This window comes from Pongo abelii, chromosome 20, assembly GCF_028885655.2.
Source record: "Pongo abelii isolate AG06213 chromosome 20, NHGRI_mPonAbe1-v2.0_pri, whole genome shotgun sequence".
Classification (NCBI taxonomy): domain Eukaryota; kingdom Metazoa; phylum Chordata; class Mammalia; order Primates; family Hominidae; genus Pongo; species Pongo abelii.
In genome coordinates this window covers 64638705-64652391 of record NC_072005.2, presented here as the reverse complement: position 1 = coordinate 64652391, position 13687 = coordinate 64638705, and the positions used below count along the sequence as shown (strand labels likewise).

The 13687-nt window shown below is 44.6% G+C and overlaps 2 protein-coding genes across 7 annotated transcripts in view; one reads left to right on the top strand and one right to left on the bottom strand.

The window, feature by feature from the left end:
• The window catches only part of ZNF814 (zinc finger protein 814), a 44974-nt gene that overhangs the window by 23141 nt on the left and 8146 nt on the right, over positions 1–13687 (top strand). The gene's annotated exons all lie outside the window — the stretch shown is intronic.
• The window catches only part of LOC112130069 (zinc finger protein 587), a 99016-nt gene continuing 90360 nt past the window's right edge, over positions 5032–13687 (bottom strand). For 3 of the 6 annotated variants that reach the window (XM_054541264.2, XM_063720352.1, XM_024236605.3), the window contains exons 2-3: positions 10047–10176; positions 5032–7713 (exon numbers count right to left, since the gene is read on the bottom strand). In XM_054541264.2, the coding sequence (XP_054397239.1) occupies positions 6152–7713; positions 10047–10080 (1596 nt within the window). In that variant the 5' untranslated portion in view covers positions 10081–10176 and the 3' untranslated portion in view covers positions 5032–6151. Of the gene's footprint in view, positions 7714–10046; positions 10177–11414; positions 11514–13687 lie in introns of those variants that run through there. The other 3 variants (XM_054541263.2, XM_054541262.2, XM_024236606.3) reach the window with 3 other exon arrangements.

The window sequence follows — 13687 nt, the reverse complement described above, 5'->3', positions numbered from 1 at the left end:
TACCTGTAGTCCCAGCTACCCGGCAGGCTGAGGTGGCAGGATCACTTGAACCCTGAGGGTGGTCAAGGCTGCAGTGAGCCATGATCATGCCACTGCATTCCAGCCTGGGCAGCAGAGCAAGATTCTGTCTCCAAAAGTAAAATAAAAAGTATATATGTGTGTATGTATGTGTGTGTATATATACATATACACACACACATATATACGTATATATATGTACACACATATATATGTATATACATATATACATATATACACACATATATGTATATACATATATACACACATATATATACATATATACACACACACGTGTATATATATATAAAATGCCTTTTTATGTGTAGGCTTGATTTAATTTTCAATTTTTTGTGAAGCATAAATTGAGCAGTTTTTCTATCTCAATTTTTAATCTATTTTAACATTGTATTATGTTATCTATTTTCTCTCCAAATTGATAAGCAACGTACACCCCTCAGACATGGACTGTGGTTTCTTTTCTTTTTTTTTTTTTTTTTTTGAGACAGAGTCTCGCTCTGTTGCACAGGCTGTAGTGCAGTGGCATGATCTCGACTCACTGCAACCTCTGCCTGCCAGGTTCAAGCAATTCTATGCCCCAGCCTCCTGAGTAGCTGGGATTACAGGTGTGCACCACCGCACCCAGCTAATTTTTGTATTTTTAGTAAAGACATGGTTTCACCATGTTGGTCAGGCTGGTCTGGAACTCCTGACCTAGTTATCCACCCACCTTGGCCTCCTGAAGTGCTGGGATTACAGGCATGAGCCACCGCACCCAGCCAGGAAAGTTCTTTATAGATTCTTTCTAGCTATGTGTTGAAAAGAGAATTATAATCATCTAAAGAGGATTAATTCATCACTTAGGGAAAGTAGAGATTAGCAAGAGGAAGCTACTTCTCTTACAGTATGTGATTCAAAGGAAAAAATGTGCCATATCAAATATACATGGACTGGCTAAACATTTCTAGATACATGTCAATTTATAAGCCACTGTAAGATTCAACACAATGAGGAAATTACTGGTGAAATAAAAATAAACATTAGATTGATGAAACAGTAAAAGAATTTCAAACAGGAAAGAGGTATGAATCTTTTGTACAAAAAAATTTTAATATATATTTAATTCACATACAAGCCGGAAGATTAACTTCATAAGAGAATTAACAAAAGTTGTATTAATTCAAGACAAGGGCCTGCAGAGACTAAAATTGCTTAGTACTGAAAGTTTTGCTTATATAAACTGTAGTTTATGGAGAAAATAAAGAATTTTTTTTTTTTTTTTTTTTTTTTTGAGGCAGAGTCTCACTCTGTTGTCCAGGTTAGAGTGCGATGGCACCATCTCGGCTGATTGCAACCTCCATTTTCCAGGAAGGCTCTTTAATTTCCCCTGATTACAAAGGTTTTGTGTGAACATAATTTGGTGTAATAAAAAAAAATTTACACCACAAGAGACAGAAACATACTCTTCAGTGTGTGTGGTCATAATTTGTTTGAACAAGCCCTTTTAAACTTCTAGATATCATTGAAACTCCTATGTTGATTAAAAATCATCAAAGATCTTTCCAGTGAGAAGGATGAAAAATATTACTGAGAATGAAGTATCAGTATTTCATGTATGTGCCTATATGCACTTATATAACATGCTGTAATACAAGGTGACATTTAGGGGTTGAGACTGTTAACATCTGATTGTACCTTGCTATTTGTAACTTACAATCTTTTATTCACATTTCTCAAGTGCCATGCCTTTAGGTGCCCATACATCAGGCTATCATAGGATTTCTAGGGATAAGCCGAGTGCGGTGGCAGATGTCTGTAATCCCAGCACTTTAGGAGGCCGAGGGGGGTGGATCATGAGGTCAGGAGTTTGAGACCAGCCTGGCTAACATAGTGAAAGCTCATCTCTACTAAAAATACAAAAATTAGCTGGGTGTGGTGGAGGGAACCTATAGGCCCAGCTACTCGGGAGGCTGAGGCAAGAGAATCACTTGAACCTGGGAGGCGGACGTTGCAGTGAGCCAAGACCATGCCATTGCACTTCAGCCTGGGTGACAGACTGAGACTCTAACTAAAAAAAAAAAAAAAACTTTTAGGCATAATATCTAAGCCCATATAACATGCTGTTATAAAGTTATAAAATATAACATTTATGGATTGAGATTTTTTTTTTTTTTTTGAGGTGATGTCTTTGTCACCAGGTTGGAGTGCACTGGTGTGATATTGGCTCAATGCACCTTCCACCTCCCAGGTTCAACAAATTTTCTGGCTTCAGCCTCCTGAGTAGCTGGGACTACAGGCACCCGCCACCACGCCCAACTAATTTTTGTATTTTTAGTAGAGACAGAAATTCACAATACTGGCCAGGGTGGCCTTGAACTCCTGACCTTGTGATCCACCCACCTCAGCCTCCCAAAGTGCTGGGATTACAGGCCTCAGCCACCACACCTGGCCAAGATTCTTCATATAGCTGATTATCTTGCCATTTCTAACTTACAATCTTTTATCCACATTTCTTAACTTTCTTTTGTTACACTAAATGGGACAGGAAGTCAACTTTTGTAGCCACCAAGCATGTTAGGAAAATAACAGAGATTCCATTTGCAAATTATGTTCCCCAAAAAACACAAAAAATCCATATCTAAAAAATGTTGCAAAGACACGAAGTGGCCAGGGCACGTTGGCTCACGCCTATAATCCCAGCACTTTGGGAGGCTAAGGCGGGCGGATCATGAGATCTGGAGATTGAGACCATCCTGGCAAACACAGTAAAACCCCATCTCTACTAAAGAAAAAAATACAGGCCAGGTGCAGTGGCTCATGCCTGTAATTCCAGCACTTTGGGAGGCCGAGGTGGGTGGATCACGAGGTCAGGAGTTTGAGACCAGCCTGACCAACATGGTGAAACCCGATCACCACTAAAAATACAAAAATCAGCTGGGCATGGTGGTGCGTGCCTGTAATCCTAGCTAATGAGTTGGCTGAGGCAAGGAGAATTTCTTGAATCCAGGAGGAGGAGGTTTCAGTGAGCCAAGATTGCGCCACGGCACTCCAACTGGGGAAACAGAGCGAGACTCTGTCTCAAAAAACAAAACAAAAAAATTAAGCTGACATGGTGGTGGGTGCTTGTAGTCCCAGCTACTCAGGAGGCTGAGGCAAGAGAATGGCGTGAACCCGGGAGGTGGAGCTGCAGTGAGCCGAGATCATGCCACTGCCCTCCAGCCTGGGTGAAAGAGTGAGACTTCTCAAAAAAAAAACACAAAGTGTCCACTCAATAACTTTGATTGAAACTGTCTTCATGTTCTTCACTTCACAAAGATAAAACTCTTACAATGGACTTTGTGAGGTTCCATGTTTTTGGTCAGCCATAAGAGGAAGAAGAATTCAGAGTGCGAGGAAACAGAGATTCTAGGCAGCCCTCAGGGAAGTTGAGGTGGCACCCTGCCTCTGGGTCCCTCAGAATGTCCCATCTCTCTGTCAGTATCGGTGTCCCAGATAATCTTCTTCTGATTGGGACATTTCCCTGGGAACAGTGGTTACTTGCCAAATTCACATTTACTGCCAAAACTGTGGCTGCAGTGTCAACATTCATGCAAGTGGGGAAATGGGCATGTGGCCCCTGAGAAAAGATTCTGGATTCCATAATCTCACCTTGCTGGCAAGAAACTACCATTTCAGCAGAAAGTGCAATGACAGTGTCTGCACAGGGACTGGAGATTATCTCTAGAAAAGAGCTTGGATTGAGGAAATTAGTTAATGTGGATGAATGAGGTTACCCATGGAGAATGACATAAGTAGCTAGAAGACAAAAGCCTCAGAACACATAAATCTCAACGGGTATTGAGTAGAGGACTCGGAGCTCTGAGGTAATTGGAGCTCATGGCTAACCTAGAACTTGGATAACATAAAGTTCTTGTTTCTACAAAGTGTGTATCCTTTCCATACATGAGAACTCTGAGGAAATACAAACTTGGAACAAAAGAAGTAGTAAGGTAATCTTAGAAAGATGTTGAATAGAAAGAAAGCTATGGTGGCATCTTAACTGTTTTACTGCCTGGCAATCTATATGTATTGTCACTTGGGGACACTTACGATTCCACATAAAGTGGACAACCAGCTCATAGCTCTTGTGGTACTGAAAAACAAGTATTCGGCCAGGTACAGTGGCTGACACCTGTAATGCCAGCACTTTGGGAGGCCGAGGCAGGTGGATCACTTGAGCTCAGAAGTTAGAGAGCAGCCTGGGTAACATGGTGAAACCCCATCTCTACTAAAATAAACAAATAAAATTAGCCAGGCATAATGGCACATGCCTGTAGTCCCAACTACTCAGGGGGCTGAGGCAGAATCGCTTGAACACAGGAGGTGGAGGTTGCAAGTAAGCCAAGATCACGCCACTTCACTGTAGCTTAGGAGACAGAGCTAGACTCCATCTCAAAAAAAAGAAAAAATGAAAGAAAACCAAATATTCCTTGCAGCAAAGTGATATCACTGAAGAATGAATGAAGTCCAACATAAGTCTTTGTTATTTCATTATTTTTAAATATCTTAATGAAATGGGAAATAGATAAAATTCATTTTAAAAAACAAGCCTACAGGTGAGGCCAGGCAGGGTGCCTCACACCTGTAGACCAAGCACTTTTGGAGGCCTAGGCAAGTGGATCGCCTGAGCCCAGGAGTTCGAGATCAGACTGGGCAAAAAGGTAAAACCCTCTCTACAGAAAATACAAAAATTATCCAGTTGTGGTGGTGCACGCCCTGTGTTTCCAGCTACTCTGGAGGCTGAGGTGGGCAGAGTGCTTGAGCCCAGGAAGCAGAGGTTGCAATGAGCTGAGATTGTGTCACTGCACTCCAGCCTGGGAGACAGAGTAAGACCTTGTCTCAAAACAAAAAAAAAAATGCAAAACAAACCATTGACTCAAAAAGTTATAACCACTTATTAAAATAATAAACAATTTCAGATACTAACCATACTCCCTCTTGGTAAGCTAGAACAGAAATTCTTGGACACTGGTGGTAGATATACAAACAAGAGCAATAATTTTATTCTTAAGTCATAGTTTGGCATTGCTTAAAAAGTTGTACATTAGGTCAAGCGCAGTAGGTCACACCTGAGAAGCCGAGGCGGGCAGATCACTTGAGGTCAGGAGTTCATAACCAGCCTGGCCAGCATGGTGAAACCCCATTGCTAATAAAAATAAAAAAAAGTTATCCAGGCATGGTGGTGCACACCAGTAGTCCCTGCTACTCGGGAGGCTGAGGCAGGAGAATCACCTGAACTTGGGAGGCAGAGGTTGCAGTGAGCCGAAATCATGCCACCTAACTCCAGCCTGGGTAACAGAGCAAGTCTGCCTCAAAAAAGAGTTGTACTTTAATCATGTGACTCAGGCACTGCACACCACCATATTACCATAGTGAAACACACCTATATGAACAACAGCATTCAAATATAGCAGTTTTATTTATAACAGACAAAAACAAGAAGCAACTGAAATACACTTCAACAGATGAATGATATACAGTAAGTTTTCATAGCATGTCATTCTTTTTTCTTTTTGTAGAGAGGAGGTCTGGCTATGTTGCCCAGGCTGATCTCTAACTCCTGGCCTCAAATGAACCACCTTGTCCTCCCAAAGCATCAGGTTTACAAGCATGAGCCACCATGCCTGGTTCAGCATGTCATATTCTAAGCAATACAAAAAGAATGAAGGCCAGGTGCAGAGGCTCATGCCTGTAATTTCAGCACTTTGGGAGCCAAGGTGGGTGGATCACTTGAGGTCAGGAGTTCCAGACCAGCCTGGCCAACATGGTAGAACCCCATCTCCACTAAAAATACAAAAATTAGCTGGGCATGGTGGTGTGCACTCATAATCCCAGCTACTCAGGAGGCTGAGGTAGGAGGATCGCATGAACCCGGGAGGCCCAAGTTGCAGCGAGCCAAGACTGCACCACTGCACTCCAGCCTGGGTGACAGAATGAGACTCCATCTCAACGCGAAGTTGCTTAAGACCAAGGAGAGCAGACATTCTGATGTTTTCCATGTTGACAGCAGTCATGAGGCCTTTCTCCAGTATGAACTCTCCTGTGTTTAATGCGATGGGATGTTTCAGCAAAGGATTTCCCATATTCACTGCACTCATAAGGCCTTTCTCCTGTGTGAACTCTGATGATGAAGGAGGGTAGAGCTTCGCTGAAATGTTTTTCCACATTTGGTACATTCATAAGGCCTTTCTCCAGTGTGAATTCTCCTGTGTTTAATGAGACTGGAACATTCAGAAAAGGATTTTCCACATTCACTGCACTTATAAGGCTTTTGTCCAGAATGAACTCTTTTATGAACATGAAGTGCAGAGCTGGAAAGAAATGATTTCCCACATTCACTGCATTCATATGGCCTTTCTCCAGTGTGAATCCTCTGATGTATAGTCACGCTGTGCTTATTGCCAAATAGTTTCCCACATATCTCACACTCATATGGCCTTTCTCCAGTGTGAACTCTCTCATGAACAAGAAGATGATACTTCCTGTTAAATAATTTCCCACATTCTCTACAATTGTAAGGTCTTTCCCCAGTGTGAAGTCTCTGGTGTTCAGTGAGGTGGGATCTGTACCTAAATGATTTCCCACATTCCTTGCACTCATAAGGCCTTTCTCCAGTGTGACCTCGCTGATGGTGAACTAGGTTGCCCTTTTGACCAAAAGATTTCCCACATTCTCCACACTTGTAAGGCCTTTCTCCAGTGTGAACACGCTGATGGTTAATAAGGCAAAACTTCTGACGAAAAGATTTCCCACATTCCCCACAGTGATAAGCTTTCTCTCCAGTGTGACCTCGCTGATGTTGAATGAGGTTACCCTTTTGATCAAAAGATTTCCCACATTCTCCACACTCATAAGGCCCTTCTCCAGTGTGAACACGCTGATGGCTAATAAGGCTGCCCTTCTGACTAAAAGATTTCCCACACTCCCCACAGGGATAAACTGTCTTTCCAGTGTGAACTCTCTGATGTTGAATGAGGCTGCTCTTTTGACTATAAGATTTCCCACACTCATAAGGTCCTTTTCCAGTGTGATCTCGCTGATGATTACTGAAACTGACATATCTGCTAAAGGATTTTCCACAATCACTGCACACATAACATCCATCTCTAGTGAAAAGTTTCTGGTGTGGAATAACTGAGTGTTTGGTGCTGAAGGCTTTTGTGTGTTTTCCACACCTGTAATTAGATTTTCCCTCCTGAAAGGGTGGGCCATGCGTAGTTTCACTGTCTGTCTTCTCTACAGGGTAAGCAGCTTCTTCTTGGCATAATCCTGAACTGGGCAGAACGTCCTTCCCAAACTCACAGAAGACAAATGGCTCCTGTGACACCCTGCACTTATGTTTCTTTACAAATGATGCTTCTCTGACACTCTTTCTGTAGAATTTCTCTCCAATATGCTGTTTCTGGTGCTGATGAAGGTTTGCAGTGTCATCCAAGTTTTTTCCACATGCTCCACTCCTGTTCAGCTTCTGCTTGTGATGAGTTTCCTGGTGGTCAGCAAAGTGAAAAATATCCCCCAAGATGAGGCCACACATTTCACAGGGGTGAGCCTTCTTAGGAGAAATAACTGTCCTAGGAGTCCTGCTCTGAGACTCTCTTTGTACAGAAATTCTCTGCTTACATGGTACCTCCTCATCTTTCGATCCACACCAACAACCTGAAAGCAAGAAAATGCTGGTCAAGTGCAAAATACCTCTAATGGGAAGGCACAGTCAACCCACAGGTACATCTCACAAATTAAGGAATTACTCTATAAAAATATTTGCAGGAACACAATGTTGGCTTCAAGTTGAAGATGGGGCTGCTGGCTGGGCACGGTGGCTCACACCTGTTATCCCAGCACTTTGGGAGGCTGAGGCAGGTGGATCACCTAAGGTCAGAAGTTCAAGACCAGCATGAACAACATGGTGAAACCCCATCTTTACTAAAAATACAAAAATTAGCTGGGTGTGGTTGTGGACACCTGTAATCCCAGCTACTCAGGAGGCTGAAGCAGGAGAATCATTTGAACCCAGAAGGCGGAGGTTTGTAGTGAGCGGTGATTATGCCACTGCACTCCAGCCTGGACAACAGAGTGAGACTCAATCACCAAAAAAAAAAAAAAAAAAAAAAGATGGGGCTGCTTAGAATTCCTGGGCTATAAAGGTCACAGAATCTAGGAGGCTTCATGATGTAAACAGCACAAGCATATATGCAACACAGGGAGTACAGGCAGGGTCTACAGCTCCTTCCTCTACAAACAAGTTGTGTACAGGACTTATCTCCTGATGACATGTGAGTGCTATATAGAAGAATATGGGCCAGGCACGGTGGCTCACTCCTGTAATCCCAGCACTTTGCAAGGCTGAGGGGGGTGGATTACCTGAGGTCAGGAGTTCGAGACCAGCCTGGCTAATATAGTAAAACCCTGTATCTACTAAAAATACAAAAAGTCAGTCAGGTATGGTGGCGTGTGCCTGTAATCCCAGCTACTCAGGAGGCTGAGGCAGGAGAATCACTTGAACCCAGGGGGCAGAGGTTGCACTGAGCCGAGATCACACCATTTCACTCCAGCTTGGGCAACAAGAGCAAAACTCTCTCTAAAAAATATACATATACACACACACACATATATATACATATACAAACATATATATACATCTATATATATTTAGAAACATATGTGAAGACCAAGAAAACATGAGTACATCACAGCAGGGGGTGGTCATAGATGGTTTAACAGTGGGCATACACTTCCTAATACATAATCAGTACACCAATATCAGAGACAACTGCAGATGAAAGCAGAAGAAAAATGGGTGAGATGTGGAGTCCAGAGATGTGAGTATTAGTGCTGGGGTGGATATCACTGTAGAAATGAAAACATACAGAGCAAGTGTGAAACTCTCAACAATAGGGAGAAAAAGACAAATAGTGTGTGCCTACTCATACTGCCACAAAAATACTTGGCAAATATAAATGGTTTCTGGTATGATTTGGATAAACCCCTGAAGTCATGCCCTCCCCCAGCATGGCACTCCTGAGGGACAGGCTCCCTTTAAGCCTATCGTGATGAGCCTGAATTGAACCACATCTTGTCAAACACGGAGGACTCTCCATCTCACCCCCGGTACATATGACTGGATGATATAAGTATGAAGGGAGAGACAGCAGAGATGAACAGCCAACACTAGCTCAGGACAACTAAGCACCTGACAGCCCACAGGAGAGTAAGCTAAGTATTACAAGAGAATTCCTAAGCAGGGTCTTGCAAGAAGAGTCTATGGTCTATGTAGGTAGTGACAATGTCAATGAAGGCAATTGACACAGGGAGGCACAAAGAATTGTCAGAGAGAGGAAGGAAGTGTTAATAGAAACTGGGCACACAAGCGCTACTGATTTGGACAGTCAACTGACAGCCAGAGAGCAGGCAAAGGATACATTAAGGTGCCTATAAGACTCCTGACTCTGACTCCTTCCCTGGGAGCTTGGAGCAGAGCAGGTGTTGGAGCTGCTTAAGGAGAGGAAAAGGTGGCCAGGTGCGGTGGCTCACACCTATAATCCCACCACTTTGGGAGGTGGAGGTGGGTGGATCACGAGGTCAGGAGATCAAGACCATCCTGGCTAACATGGTGAAACCTCGTCTCTACTAAAAATACAAAAAAAATTAGGCAGGCGTGGTGGTAGGTGCCTGTAGTCCCAGCTACTTGGGAGGCTGAGGCAGGAGAATGGCATGAACCTGGGAGGTGGATCTTGCAGTGAGCCAAGATGGCGCTGCTGTACTCCAGCCTGGGTGACAGAGTGAGACACTGTCTCAGAAAAAAAAAAAAAAAAAAAAAAGAGAGGAAAAGGCAATACACACACCTTACTCCTACCAACCACACAACTTACACAGAGAAGTGTAAAAGGAACCTGTGTCCAGGTTCCTTAAGTGAGAAAGACAGTCCTGTCAATGAAAAATGGGAATGGCAACACTAGCTTAGGTCACAAAGGTGAGCATGAGCAACTTACTCAGCGAGGATATGAGAGCCAGGTTCTCTAGCATCACATCACGGTACAAGCACCTCTGAGCCTCACTAAGGAGACTCCATTCCTCCTGGGAAAAGTTCACAGCCACATCTTCAAAGGTCACAGTGCCCTGCTATGATAGTGACAGATGAAATCACAAACAGTCCCTCTGCTGAGGTATCACAACCCACCTCCCCTACACACCCACCGTTGCCCATCCTCCCCCCAAGGTCCCCAACACAGAGTTGAAACCATGTCCACTGGTGCCTTTGTCTCTTCATGGGCCTGCTGGTCAAATGCCATCAGCAACAAGAAGTAGGTGGACAAATAGGTATCCATGCTGAGGTCCTGACATAAAAAGGTCCACCCCCTTCTGGGCTGGGCGCGGTGGCTCACGCCTATAATCCCAGTACTTTGAGACACTGATGTGGGCACATCACATGGTCAGGAGATAGAGACTATGCTGGTTAACATGGTGAAACTCTGTCTCTACTAAAAATACAAAAAATTAGCTGGGCATGGTGGTGGGCACCTGTAGTCCCAGCTACTTGGGAGGCTGAGGCCGGAGAATGGCATGAACCCAGGAGGCAGGGTTTGTAGTGAGCCTAGATTGCACCACTGCACTCCAGCCTGGCCAACAGAGTGAGACACCATCTCAAAAACAAACAAACAAAAAAAGGTCCACACCTCCTTCTGAATAGCGATATCCAAGCTCACATAAAGCCCAAGGCAGCTACCTGAGTCCATCAGACAACCTCCCTCTCTAAATGTATATCATTCTTTATACTGTACAGACACATGCCCATGGCCACCCCCACCTGAGTTTCTCCAAACTTCAGCCCCTCTCTGGCATCCCCAGAAGTAAAAGTTTATTTTGGGGGGTTTATTTTGAGACATAGTCTAGCTCTGCCACCCAGGCTGGAGTGCAGGGGCACAATCTTGGCTCACTGCAGCCTCCGCCTCCCAGGTTCAAGTGATTCTTGTGACTCAGCCTCCCAAGTAGCTGGGATTACAGCCGTGCACCACTACACTCGGCTAATTTTTTTTTTTTTGAGACGGAGTCTTGCTGTGTCCCCCAGGCTGGAGTGCACTGGCATGATCTCAGCTCAGTGCAAGCTCTGCCTCCCAGGTTCAGGCCATTCTCCTGCCTCAGCCTCCCGAGTAGCTGGGACTACAGGTGCCCACCACCACAGCCGGCTAATTTTTTGTATTATTTTTTTAGTAGAGACGGGGTTTCACCATGTTAGCCAGGATGGTCTCGATCTCCACACTTCCTGATCCACCCACCTCGGCCTCCCACAGTGCTGGGATTCCAGGCGGGAGGCACTGCGCCTGGCCTGTATTTTTTTTTTAGTAGAGATGGGGTTTCACCATGTTGGCCAGGCTGGTCTTGAACTTCTGGTCTCAAGTGATCCACCTGCCTTGGCCTCTGAAACTGAGGAGATTATAGGGGTGAGCTGCCACACCCAGCACCTACAAATAAAATTGTTTCACAAGATGAAGAGGGTATAACGGCCCATGATTCCCTTGGGAATATGCAATGGTTTGTTTCCATAACTCTGGTGGTAGGGATGGAATTGAAACCCACCACAAAATATAACAACCTGGAACCCTGCCTTATCACCTTGATAAAATGGGCTGTTAGGCTAGGATACGTTATTCAAGAGAGCAGAGTGGGAATGAGATTTGTACTTACACCTTTTAAGGTTGTCCCACTATCACAAGATGTCAAAGTGACACATCATATTGGGCCTTCAATTCTGGCCTTATACCAAAATGTGGATAAGCATCCAGACTATGCTTGACAAATACAAATAGGATCCAATATTAACACAGAATTTCCATGGTTTACAATAGCAGTGGTAATCCCAAATCTTCCCGTGAATGTCTCCCGGAATGACTCCATAGCCACACAGAACCACATGTGGCTTCAGATATCCATGGCCCTATTTCACTTTTGTGCCGTATCAGCTGAGACCTCAGCTGTAGCAACCCTCCTCTGTCCACCTAATGCCATTTAAAGCCCAGCCCCTGGATTTGTGACCCAAACCAAATCTACTATTACAGATGAGCATATTTTTCACTGCCCATATGCACCAGGCTGAATGAAACTCCCCAGGGACTCCCAAAGTCATCTCAAAATGTTTGTGAGTCTAGACAGTGATAAATAATTACAACTGGCCAGGCACAGTGGCTCATGCCTGTAATTTCAGCACTTTGAGGCTGTGGCAGGCAGATCACCAGGTCAGGAGTTCAAGACTAGCCTGGTCAGCATGGTGAAACCCTGTCTCTACTGAAAATACAAAAATTAGCCTGGCGTGGTGGCGGGTGCCTGTAATCCTAGCTACTTGGGAGGCTGAGGCAGGAGAATTGCTTGAACCCAGGAGGTGGAGGTTACAGTGAGCTGAGAAGGTGCCATTGCACTCCAGCTTGGGCAACAAGAGTGAAACTCCATCTGAAAAAAAAAAAAGTTACAACTTTGGCACCAACTCAGGCCCAAGTGTCATCTTCCCTGAATTACTCCTATGCTTCTGCATGCATCTATCTCTTGTCTATTCTCTCTTTGGATGTCTACATCCCCTTCCAAACTCTACTGTATCATATGTCCTGCTATGATGGTCACTCACACCCTTTCAGGTGTTTAGGAAGCCCAATACCATCATTTGGGGACGTAAGTAAGAGATCCACTCCTCAGTCTGTAATCACACCTTTCTGCCCCCTGAAAAGATTTACCACCATAATCTGAAGCACGTCCTCCTAAATGGACCCATAACTAATCACAGTTCACCCATTAGCTTTCATATATTGGATGTCTCCAGTATCAATACCCTCCCAGATACCCCATCCTGTATGTCTAGTTATCCATTTGATGCCAGCACTTATTGGTCTCTGATTCTTTGTATGGCCAAAACAATCCTCTGGATATCCACAGTGCATATTATGTCAATACCAACCTCATCTCAGCTGAAGCAGCGTCCATGGTTACAGCTGCTAAGATCAAAAACCTTGGTCTTGGCTGTGCCCGGTGGCTCACGCCTGTAATCCCAGCACTTTGGGAGGCCGAGGTGGGTGGATCACGAGGTCAGGAGATCGAGATCATCCTGGCTAACATGGTGAAACCCCATCTCTACTAAAAATACAAAAAATTAGCCGGCATGGTGGCAGGCGCCTGTAGTGCCAGCTACTCCAGAGACTGAGGCGGGAGAATGGCGTGAAACTGGGAGGCGGAGCTTGCAGTGAGCCGAGATCACGCCACTGCACTCCAGCCTGGGCAACAGAGTGAGACTCCGTCTCAAAAAAAAACAAACAACAACAACAAAAAACCTTGGGCTCATGCCCGATTCCTCTTTCATGCTCCTCTCATCCACATTAGAAAACCTATCTGTCTGCAAGGCATGGTGGCTCATGCCTGTCATCCCAGCACTTTGGGAGGCAGAGGCCAGCGACTCTCCTTAGGTCAGGAGTTTGAGACTACCCTGGCCAACATGGTGAAACCCTGACTTTAGTAAAAATAGAAAAATTAGCTGAGTGTGGTGGTACATGCCTGTAATCCCAGCTACTCAGGAGGCAGAGGCAGGAGAATCATTTGAACCCATGAGGTTGCAGTGGGCTGAGATTGTGTCACTAGACTCCAGGCTGGACAA